The 12049-nt window shown below is 47.2% G+C and overlaps 1 protein-coding gene across 1 annotated transcript; it reads right to left on the bottom strand.

The window, feature by feature from the left end:
- Positions 1-259: 259 nt before the first annotated feature.
- CRYAA (crystallin alpha A) lies at positions 260-3842 on the bottom strand. The gene is made up of 3 exons (XM_021286513.2): positions 3439-3842; positions 2369-2491; positions 260-1313 (listed from the first exon to the last, which is right to left on the bottom strand). Exons 1-3 carry the CDS (start codon positions 3625-3627, stop codon positions 1104-1106), a joined length of 522 nt encoding a protein of 173 aa, XP_021142188.1. The 5' UTR covers positions 3628-3842; the 3' UTR covers positions 260-1103.
- Positions 3843-12049: the final 8207 nt, after the last annotated feature.

The following is a 12049-nucleotide window of genomic DNA, read 5'->3' as shown; positions in this document are numbered from 1 at the left end:
CAATGCCGTTTTCACTGGCACAATGAATTTAAGAAGAGGAATGGTTGTTGAGCTGTTGAATTTTGTTCTTTTTTTTTTTTTTTAATCTTTTTGTTTCGCTTGTATGAATGATAACAGGAACACAAAAGAAAGGGCAAGTCATTATCACAAAATGTACTTCCAGTGGAGGAAAGCACACCCTCCACACGACATTAGGCACCGTGCTAACCTTTCAACTTCAAAAGCCTTAGAAAGGAACAAATGAAACACCCAAAGCCAATTGCGTGTTTCCTATATCTCTTTATTGACCGCCACTGACCACATTCTCAGGTCGAGTGCCAGATACCAGTGGAAGAGGTGGAGCTACCCTAGAATTACAGCCAGAGCAATGGAGATGGCGTGTTACGCACAGGCTGGGGAGAGCTGGCTGGGGATGGGAAGCCTCTGCACAGCACTGAGCCCCCCTCTCTCCCTCAAGGGCCTTACTAAGACAGTGGAAAGACATGCTTGTCCTCGGGTCAGTTGTCCCTAAGGGAAATGACAGGGTAATGGTGTGAACAGATACACTTAGACACTTGGCTGAAAACAAAATATCCGTTGCAACCCCCGAAGGTAAGACACTGTTATTTCTCCTAAAGTTGCAAGGAACCCATGGCATGTTCATTGTATGTACGCAGGATCTCAGGCGTGGGGTTTGGCTCTGTTGCTTCTCTTTTAAGAGTAACCCGTTTAACTCTGCATGTCTGCAGGGCTTTTCCCCCCATTTCGAGACTTGGTGGGTGCCCCAAGAGCCAGTGTTACTTGTGCACTCCCTCCTACCTGATGGTGGTTATGGACTACAGCACCGGGTGAAGACCCTTTCAGCAAGTACAACAGCGTGGCAGCACGCACCATCCATAGCATCCCCACAGCACAGCTCGCAGGTTTAAGCTTCAAAGTCCACCAGCCGCTCACCCAGCCCCTCATCCCATCCAAGGGGAAAAAAAAAAAAATAAAGAGAAACAAAGGAGGAGGGAGGAACCAACAAAATAAACCCCTCTAGGTATTCACTGGTATCTATGCAATGGCTCTGGGAATGACACCCGCAGACGGCGGCAGCCTGCACACTGCAGCAGCAGGCAGGCTTAGGAGGAAGGCGCGGAGGTGGGCTTCTCCTCCCGGGACACGGGGATGGGCCTCTCGCCGTGGCTGGCGTCCATGTTGGCGGGGACCTTGGGGCCCGAGAAGGTCAGCATGCCGTCGTTGGACAGGGAGCAGGTGATGGCAGCCTGGTCCACGTTGGCGGGCAGGCGGTACCGGCGGTGGAATTCACGGGAGATGTAACCGTGGTCGTCCTGAGAGGCAGTGGGGAAAGGGGGGAAGGTCCGTCAGAAACCCCTCGACCCCACAACTCCATCAGAGGTGGGGTCCACATTCACCCTGGTTTATCATGACACTGTATTGCCTGCATCGCTGGCTGCTTATTTGCTTTTTATTCTATTTTGCAGGTTTGTAGGGGCAGGTGTCCCCCCGTTGTGACCTTGGAGCTGCAAGAGCTGAACAGCACAGCAGGCTATAGTAGGCTGATTTTGGCTATAGTAGGCTGATTTTGGCTATAGTAGAGGTAAGGATCTGATCTGGATGGGGGCACTGCCACAGCCTCCAATTTTAAAGGATGCTTGGAGACAAAGTGTGTGGTTCTGTGAAGGTAAAAGCAATGCACATGTGTGGACTCATGTATTTCCTTACTAGGCAGCAATATGGTGACAGTCAAAGCACACGATCCCATCCCCCCTTTTTGGGGGGCCAAAAACATGATAAATGCAATCTTTTTTCAACTCAGCCATGAATACGGCTGCTCTCTTCCTCTGGAAAAAAACAACTATATTAAAAAATACAGACTGTTTCCAGGCTAGAGCTTTGTCTGGCCAAAAAAATGTATGAGAAGAATTAAACCCCTGCTGGTGTAATTCACTTTTCGACCCCCACAGACATTTCCATGACATATGTGTTAAAAGTTTCCAAGCCTGCGGCACTCAGTTGTTTTTCTTTTGTTTTGTTTACTCTTGCTTTTCTCTCCCAAATCAGCATATGAATGCTCCGTTTTCACTAACAGTTCTGGTTTATGAAAACTCAGCCATGCTTTGGCAGCCCAGATGATTAGTGAACATTAGTGAACAATGGACAACGTCATCTGATGGTTATGGAAGGTGATAATTGAAAATAAACAAAAGAGGAGTGGATTAGCTTGTTATTGTCAGATATCAGGTTGGGGCTCTATGGGAATGGGCCATGCTGATAATGTCAATAGATAAATAACTCCTTCTTCTGATATATTATTTTTTTTCCCCTTCAGCTGAGGACGATTGGTAAGAAAGTAAACAGAGCTTGACTCCCCAGTTGCCCTTACCTGTCTTTCACTGTGCTTGCCATGGATTTCCACAAAGTCGTCAATAATCTTCACACTCAGGTCTTCGGGAGAGAAGTGTTTTACATCCAGCATGATTGTAAACTTTTCCCGGTCAGACCTCACCTGAAATGAACATTGTCAGACAGTAAGACATGAGCTCTAAGTGCGGAGGGAAGCGTCATGACAGCTTAAAAGCCGGAGAAGGGGGGGGTCTGGCAGCAGCACGGCTTCCCTGTCTGGGACTATGGGCCTCAGCGGGGGTCTTCTATCCCTTGGTGGGGACACAGGGACACTGGGAGGCTGTGGCAGGGGTCTGCGCCATTGCTACTGCTCTGGGGAGAGGTATCACCTCTCGCCACTCTTCCTGGGCGGGGACCCCTTTGCACCCAGTGATCTGCCAGATGCACCAGAGCTCAGCAGCAAGGGGGAATGGAAACCAGTCCAATATTCTCTGATAGCAAAGGTTTTGTCCTTTCAGTGATTTATGGTTTCTTTGGGGTCTCAGCTCTGGGAGGAAACCAGTAAGAGTGAGCTAGAGAAAGTACTGGTCCCTGAGCTTCACACTACAGTCTCCACTGCTACGTGCTCCTCCTACACACTGCCTACAGATGACTGCTCCTGGGTCCTCCAGCGTGAGCTTGCAAAGCCCACCAAGCTCCTGAAGCAGAGGAGGGGGCCAGAGGAAGCTCCCGCATGCCAGGGTCCTCTCCCACGCTGAGCTGCCCTCGTGGGCGCTTACTCTGGGAGCAGCCTAGCTCTTCCCTCCTCATATGGCCGTCTGACATGAGGGCAGCAAAGGCAGCCTTTTCCATGTCAAAAACAACCGTCAGGAGCCAAAATGATCTCTGTTTCTTGTAGGGAAGCCTTCTCCCCAGTGAGGGTTTCCCTCCGTGCCCAAGAAGGGGGGCTCACTGTGCCTGGCGGTGGGCTGGAGGTCCTCCTTACCCCCTAACACCCCAGCACAGGGCTACAGTCGCCAAACCCAGCCAGTGCGGTGAGGGTGGGGAGGAGCAGGCAGAGGTGTAAGGAGGGAGGGGAAGGAAAAGGAGAGGAATCCGAAGGGCCCTTACCTCTGAAATGCCTGACTCCAGCACACTGCGGAAGAGGGACTGCCTGTAGTAGGGGCTGATAGTGGAAGAGAACCAAGGCAGGAGATCGTACTCGAGGAGGCCCTCTCCAAAAAACTGGTCGAACAAACGGCTTGGAATGAGGGGTCCCAGAGCACGCTTGAACCAGGGGTGCTGGATGGTAATGTCCATTCTGGCTGCTGCTGCGACCTGTGGCTGCGAGGGGAAAATGGCAGGGGCAGTGAAGCTCCTGGAGAGACAGTGATGCCTTGGCTGGACTGCACAGTGCAGCCCCAGGGAAGCTCCCCCTATATATACTGGTCTCGGAGAATGAAGGCATTAGAGGGATTTCTCTGGAAAGACATGATCTCATGACGGAGGCAACGCGGTCAGCAGAAATGCGGAGACTGACCTGGAAACAACAGTCTGGTTGGAATGGGTGCCAGGTCTCCCAGAGGGATGATGCCAGGCAGCACGCTGAAACACAAGGGGTGCCCAGGGGTACTGACAGGTCCTCTACGGGATCAAACAGGCTAAACGGGACACCCCAGTGGGTGTCTCAAGGATGCTTGTGAAGGAGGTCTGATCTGTGGGTCTTTATAACCCGCCCTTGGCTTTTTGTTATTTTGCTTCTGTTTCTGCCCCTCCTTGAAAGAGAGACACAAAGTCTCTTCCAAACACATGAAACAGCTTTCTTCCAAGCGTGGAAAAGGGGTTTGGTTCAGATAGAAGAAAGCAAAACTTTTTTTTGACATGCTATAAAGTGTCTCCCGCACTTGAGAGGGGTCTGTCACCCCTGGCGCAGGGATCATGATGGAGCTGGCAGGGAAGCAGGACTAACGCATGATGCAGAGCATGAACATGGCTTTGACAAAACAGAAACTTTTAACAAACAAATACTTTGCCAAAAGAAAGAAGGAAAAATAAGTTTGGTCACTGACCGTAACAGCAGTCCCAAAGCTGCTCTTGAGAGCGTCCTTGTTTTAATTTAGGAGTGTTGTGGGAGATCTATTTCTCTCCTGGTGTCACGACACAGATCCTGCCTAACACGCATTTCTGGTTATGGCTGGTTTGCATTTCTGTTACCCTTAAAGTTGCCTTTAAGGGGTCATCCGCCATCCTGGAGGAACCAGGGAAGGGGCACGTGGACAGCCCACTACTGGAGCAGCAGGCTCTGCCAGAGAGGAGCGAAAAGGCAGCTAAAGGGCTCAGCACGAGGCCCCAGCGACAGCAATGCAGGGACTGCATCCCAGGGGCCTTCCCAACAGCAGGAGCACCTACGTCAGGAGTCTTGCACGTCTCAGCGCCTTTTGCAGTCACAGAGAGCGATGGAGAGAGAGGAGAGGGCACCTCCAAAAGGCACTTCAGGGCTGAGGGGCTGAATTATCTTCTCGTGGAGCCAGGGTCTAAGGAAACCAAGGGTGGCTGAGATCCTGGCATCCGTGCTTCTGGAGAAATTGGATCAATCCAGGCCAGAGGAGCTAAATTCAGAAAAATATTGAATTAAAGTGACATTCAGTTAAACATCACCTGGCATTGAGGAGCCCTGTGGTCTTGGAAAGCCCTTGGCTGTGACTCCCGCTCATGACCCTTCCCCAGGAAGTGCATGGAGGCAGGTGAGGAAAAGCAGGAAGCAGAAGATCCTGTTACAGAGGCTTTCCTTCATGGAAAACAAAAAGTTGAACAGAAAAACACCCAACAAGGCAGAAGGGACTGCTAAGAAGAGAGACAAGAGTTTAAGTTCAACCTCAGTTGAAGTTTAAGTTCCAGCAAGAAAAAACCCTGTGGTCTGGGCACGGCTCTTGGGCATGAAGGCTTTTCTAAAATCAGGTGTGAAAATGAGATCAATCTCTCCTCAAGACACAGAGGGAAAAAACACAACAGGCAGACCTTCCCCCCCTTTAGTCCCATTGTCCCAAATCTGTCACTTTGCTTGAGAAAACGGAGGAAAATAAAACAAAAATCATAAAGCACTTCCAAGATTTTTCTTCAGGACCTCTATTAAGTTTAGTTCTTTGTTCCAGGAGAAAAGGAAATCTCTCCTCAGCCAACCAGTACTAGAGACCTGCTAACTTGTATTTAAACAGATAGAAGTAGTGCCCTGACATATGCAGAATGAAAGAAGCAATTAAAAACATTAACTCTGTCTTGGGGTGTTATCTTCTTGTTCTCAAACTGAGTCCAAATAATGAGCATGCTAGCTATGGAAAAGAAAGGTTTCTAACTGCATGAAGAAAATTAACCCATTTTCAGTCAAACCAGCACAGTGGTAAAGGCGGGTTATTGTGGCGGGGAGGAAGAAGGGAACCCAGGCGGGCTCTACCCCTCTCACCAGCACCAACCAGCAGCACATCCATGCTCTTAGGCACCAGGAAAGCAGCTGTTTGCCTACACACCGCTGCTTACCTCACAGTGAAGCCCAACAAAATCCATCATCCATCCATAGCCTGAAGCCTGCTCCAGGATCAGAGCATGTGTGTATTCAACACGTGATCAGAGCATCCCTTATGTTGAGTGGTATGATGGGAATGGGCTGTTGAGAGAATAACAACAAATATATCTTCATCTAAATTTTGTCTAAAATTAGGTATATTACCACACATTCAAATACTTGAAAAGTGGCAGCTGTCTTTACAGTTTTACATCTTTAGTTTTTTCTGGACTCACATTTTCATGGCTCTCCCTAGAATTAATCATATCCATTTTGTCTTTGATGGACATTTTTGTCTTTTATGGGGAAAATATTTCACTGAAATGTAAATGTCATTTACAGAAGTTTTTTCTGATGCAGTCTTTGCACTGCCTACATGCCTCTGGGCAACAAGCAGTCTCCTGAGACTCATCACATCTGACTTCCAACAGTCTGAAACTCAGGTGTCCAGTCCAAATGAGTTGTCCAGGCTCCCTGTCCAGTCAGTGGAGAGTGTCAAATGTCTCCAGATGGCTCACATGATAATGTAGGTGGATAGAAAAGGTGAAATGAGACACCTTTCAGCAGTGCCTGCATCTGGACTGACTAAGGAAGGAGCCTGGACAGCTGCCTTAGGGGAGGCAATTCTGATGCTGACCTCCTTCTGGACAAGCAGAGCTGCAGAGATTAATCCTATCCAGTGGGATTTGTGCCTCCCCTCAGAAGGAAACTACACCTGGGAATGCCAAGAGGGAAATGGCATTTATTAACTCCACTGGTACTGGATTAAATAAAGAGTTTGGTATGAGAGGAAAAAGCAACTACTTTGCACCAGTTCAGGGGACTAGACTTCTCACAGGATGCACAACATTTGTGCATCAGTGTCACCAACTGAGCAAAAGCACCGAGATCTGTTGGCCTTCCTATAAAAAGAAGGTAAACTAGTGCATATGCTCACAAGCACACTCAAAAGCAACACATCAAAGGCAGGTTTTCCCAAAGCCTCATTGCAAATTTGGAATATCAGTCCAACTCAAAAGCTATTCCAGTAGGATCTGCTGTCTAGCTTACTTTTGAAAGAATCCCTTCCTCAATTATCATGCATAATTGCCAGCCCATGAGACATTTTGTAAAGGATGTTGCCCAGCACAAGATGCAGAAATCCTAGATCACGTTTCTGAGTATAGCAGGAGTCAGTGATCAAGTACAGCCTTTGTCTGGATTTAGCCGCTATTAGTTTGTCCATGAGACTGACTCACCTGCTGACTTCTAGGTGAGCCCAGCGCTGCTTCCAACCCCCCCCCCGTGACAAACTCTGTACAAGCCCAGCACGAAGATAAAAGCGAGAGTTTAAGTGGGGGAGTGACTGGTCGGATGTTACAATGGGAGATTTGTATGCGATTCTGAAGTGCTTATATAATTTGGATTACTCTTTCCAGCTGGCATGTTGCGGCCCCAGGAGAGCTGAGAAAGGCAACCTCTGCTCTGATCGGCATGTCCTCTTGGGCTAAGTGGTCTCTGTTAACCTGCAGATGGTGCAAGTCTTCAGATGGTTCTTATAGAAAACAGGAATGAGTTCCAGTGCTTTTACTTTAAAACACACATATCAAGCAAAATTAAAAGTATGTCTGTACTCATTTAGATGGTCCTCTGCATTTAGGTGTAAGCTGCTTAGCAACAACGTAAGGGAGTGAATAGTCTCTGCCAACATTTAATGATAAAATTGCTGCGGCATGCTAATCAAATTAAGTTTTCCCTTTGGAGGAACACTCCTGTGAGGTACAAAAAGGAGTTCATGACAGCCACACGGAGCTATGGCAGGTAATAATGTGATTTCCTTGCAAGTTTTCTTCCTACCAGTCTTCCTGTGGTAGAAAATACTACGTAATGTGTGGGAAGGAGCTGCTGATTGGGAAAAAAATGACCATCCTTTTCTTAATCTGACATAAACCTAGCTTGGAGGGAATGCAAGAAGTCCACAGAAGTCAGTATGCAAGACATCAAGCTAAGAGGGCAGGGTCACCAGGGAGTCAGCATTATCAGTTTTGGCTCATGAGCTGCTAAGCACTTACTAAAGGCTCTCCCTAGGAATGAACACAGAGCATTTATTTCTTCATTTTTAAGGGAAAAATCCTTTCTTCAGAAGACTCACTTCCTATTCCTCAAACACATACATGCCACCCAGGGCAATGCCACAGTCAGGAGCTCCAAATCTTTCTACCGCATCTGACCTGGGATGCTCATGGAGGAAGGAGGATTATAGCTGCAGTAAACTCATTTTCCTCTGCACTGAACCCCCACCAAATACCATGGAAAGCACTAAAGTAGTGATTTCTGCCAAGTGTTGAATGCTGTTGACATCTTGCTGAAGTTTATAATGGATGGGAGAAGGTGAGGCCACGTTATCAGTACAATTTGCACACCATGCTTAACCGTGGTTAGGGCTGCAGGGCTAACACAATGGGAGGGCTGACATGAGAGAAGGCAGATTATATATATATATATATATATATACATATATATATATATATATGGGGTTTTTTTATTAGATGAATAAGTGTTTCTTGTTAAAAGCAAAGAGAACACTTGAAGAACCCTCTTTGAGGATAGTTCATAGCAAGAAAGGAGCCAGTTAAGTGGGAGGGTTGCTACCTGCTAAGCATCTTTGAAAAACAGGCCATGTATTAAGATGTTTAAATATAGATTTAGGACCCTAACTTTCAGCAAGTGTATTGGAAGAAAAAAAAAATGGTAGAAACAAAAGAAGAAGAAGGGAAGAATAAAAGAAGCAAACTTGGCTTGCTTTTCTTTTAAAGAGAGATCAGGGTGTCCCTAGAGAACTCTGCACATTCCCATGCCTCCCAAACAGCCATCAGCTGCCTGGCTGGGAGCAGGTGAGCAACCCCCTGCACTCCAGCAGCTTGGCAGAAAGAGCCAGGGACTAAGCCTGTCCTGGTATAAGACAACATAGCTCTCGCTTTCCTCCTCTCCGCATCACTTGCTTGATGAATGGTCAACCCCTCTACCAGAGTTTTGTCCCAGGTGGTCCCCGTTCTCACTCACAACAGTTTTTTGTCCCACAGGGACTGTGGTTGCAAAGTTGTTGAACACTGGGGCCTGAGAGAGAGAGTGATCAAAGAGGGGACAAGTTGTGGAGCTGACATTCCTAGTCTTCTACTTAAAAAGAAATATTTGTCCCACTGTTTTTAAGGCATAATCCTCTGATTTATTGCTGGCCTTTGGGATTCGTTTTCCTCTTCAACACCTCCTTCCTCCCTGTTTTAGAGGGATGGGACGATTTTTATTTCCTGGCTTATAGCAGTCCGCAGTCAGATTTACTATTCAGCTGTATACTAGAAAAGTTAAATATTCACTCTCCTAATACAAAGACTGATATTTATTTTATCTAAAGAATTTATATAATACCAACAGTCTGCCTTGGTGCAGCCAAAGAGGCTTAAAAAATTACTAGCAATCCCTTTTTTCCACCTCAGAGCCCACATCCTAAACACTGAACAAATCCCATCAGTGTTTAGGGCACATAACATCATTGTTGTCAAATCAATGGTGAATTTACGTGCTGTTAATCCTTGGCATTTATTCAAACAAACTCAGCAAGTTTTAGCAGCATAATGCATTTTATGTTTTCATCAATGGATTTGCATAGGGAATGAGAGATGCTCTTTGCTTCCCAGCCTGCAGCAGCTCACCCAGAGAGTGGGAGATACGAAGAGATCACCCAGCACGTCCAGAGAGCAGGAGAACTGGAACAGCAGCAGGTTTGAAAATGCACAGTTGCTGAGCAATGATGCTCGTCCCCATCTGTAGATCTCACAGGATTTTCCAGAGGAGGTAAGTATCATCATGGTGACTGAGAACAACAAGTAAAATCACTTCTCATCCAGCAAGGCAGAGGTGCAATTTGAGTCCTTTTCAACCCCCTAGACTTTTCTGTGAATAAACTCACCTCTCTTGCAACTCCATAGAGCTTGCTGCTGATAGTTGCCTCTGACTTGCAACCAGATCTCAACTCTGTGAGCTTCCCGTGGCTCCTTTCCCTCAGTCCAAGGACCAAGTGGTCACTGCAGTTACTGTTAGGGTTAGGGTTCTGAGACCCACAAAACCTACAGCTCCAGGGACACTGGGGCTGCAAAAGGCATGCCAAGAGGAGCTAACCTTAACTGTAATGGCTTGGTCCTTGGACGGAGGTCCACAGCAGCATGGGTGGCCCAGGGTAGAAAGGTGTGAAAGGAGCAATGTGGGTGCAGTGCCATGGTCCCCTTGGCAAGTCTTCTGCAGCCCAGAGAAATGAAGGGCGGTGTCTGGAGAGGGAGGTAGGTGGGATTGCAAGAGGGCTTAGCCATGAAGAAAGTGGCTTTGTCTCCTGGTTCAGTGAAAGAGGGAAAAGGAGCAAGTGGAGCCGACATAATGGAGACGGACAGACAGGAGGAGGAGGTCTGGAGGACCACTGGAAGAAGGATGGAAGAGATGATATCATGGAAGAAGGGTGGCCCAAGCAGTCTAAGCAGCTCCCTAAAGGGTATTCTGCAAATCCTGCAGCCACTTGGTAACCCTGCAGTGAACCACGCAGTCCTGGCTTAAGTCTGCCTCTCATTGACTGAGCAGGGCTTGGATTGGAGGGAAAATAATAGAAACCAAAGGCAGATGCTATTGCATGCATTGTTAAACCACCCAGGAAAGCTCCAGAAATTGACTCATTGCAGGTCATGCTGCTGCAAACTCCTCAATAGCAAGTCTGAGAGTAATTGTCTAGTGCTCAGGTGCAACCTGGCACTGAGAACTGAGCTGCTTGTCAGTGCTAGAGTGTGGAGATTGACTCACAAAGAAGAAAGGAGATGGACAGGGCAAGAAGGCAGTGTCAAATACAAAAGGGACACTGATGAAAGGGGGTGTGGGTAGGCAAGTTGTATTATTGATTCATGGTAGAGAGAGAGAGAGAGGCATTGACAGACCTGTTGGTCCTACAGAGGCTGAAATCAAGATGATTCTCCACCAGGTGCTGTGTGTACACAGGCTATCTGTATAATTAGGTTATTTAAAGTGAAACTAGATAACCTACTGCTATTGCACAATACAAACAGCATCCAGGTGCTACAGCAGGGAGCACGTCCTTTAACAGGCAACCACAGGAGAGAAGCTCTCTGAACCTCCTCTTGGGTCAGAAGTACCTGTACAGCACCACAGGACCTGCAAATCTCCCTATGCTAAAGAGAAGCACAAAATAATAACAGCTTTCATCTGGCTCAAAGGGATTCACTCTGTCCATCCAGCAGCTTAGCCAAGAGCAAAAAAGCTGGTTCTTGATGGGATAACGATCTCCATCCCTTACGCCTGGATGCCAGACGAGTCTGTTACGGTGGCAGCTGTCTGATGACTTGGAGAATTTATTTTTACAGTAGCTGGGTGATGGGAACCTTAGGAAAAAAAACATCACTTGGCAGAGAAAGACCCTAATGAACTGTTTGTCTAAGCTGCTCCCAAATCCTCTTGCTGGATTTATGTGCACCCATGTGAGGATGAGCATTAGTGTGAGGGTGGTGGAGGTTAAAGGCACAAAGATTAGCGTGACGAGCTGGAGAACAAAATGCTGAGACGGGCTCTGCGTGCGTCACTGTGTGCACACACTGACAACGCCAAGGCCCGCTCTCAGCAGCTCTTCTTGCACCGTAGGTTTATGGCTGCTTTGCATGAGCAGAGGAGGGAAAGGAGTCGGTTTGAGCCAGCGATCCTCTTGATGTCTCTTATGATCTTACAATGTAAATAGAGCGCTGGGGAGTGGAGCACGCTCCTGTGGAGAAGACCGTAAACTAAGGAATAATCAGTCTAAAGAGCATCACATTTCCCAGGCTTTAACCCATAGGAAAATGTTATGCTCAGGCACAGCAGATGGGATGAGACTTCAGATCATTGATGCAACACCAATGACCGCAGCTGTGCTGGGTATAATTAAGGTCAAATGATAAAGACTGTCATAGCATCTCCAGTCTAAATCAGCGGCTCTTTTCCTTTTTTTTTCTTTTTCTCCCCAGATGCTTTATGCATTTATACATTTTGTCAAAAGGTCATAGCTGGGGGACCAAATACACTGACAGAAAACAAGCAAACAGAAAAATCACACTGCAGCTGTTGAGTGAAAGAAATAATGGAATTTTGTATGTTACAGCTGGGAAGAGTGATGCAGAG

Source organism: Columba livia, chromosome 1 (assembly GCF_036013475.1).
Source record: "Columba livia isolate bColLiv1 breed racing homer chromosome 1, bColLiv1.pat.W.v2, whole genome shotgun sequence".
NCBI classification, from domain to species: Eukaryota; Metazoa; Chordata; class Aves; order Columbiformes; family Columbidae; genus Columba; species Columba livia.
The sequence above is the reverse complement of the archived record's forward strand: the minus strand, read 5'-3'. Positions and strand labels throughout refer to the sequence as shown.

Coding starts and splice junctions, on each gene's coding strand:
- CRYAA (XM_021286513.2), bottom strand. CDS start 3,627: ATGGACATTACCATCCAGCACCCCTGGTTCAAGCGTGCTCTGGGACCC. Junction 2,492..3,438: donor TGGAGTCAGGCATTTCAGAG/GTAAGGGCCCTT, acceptor TGTTCATTTCAG/GTGAGGTCTGACCGGGAAAA. Junction 1,314..2,368: donor GCAAGCACAGTGAAAGACAG/GTAAGGGCAACT, acceptor ACTGCCTCTCAG/GACGACCACGGTTACATCTC.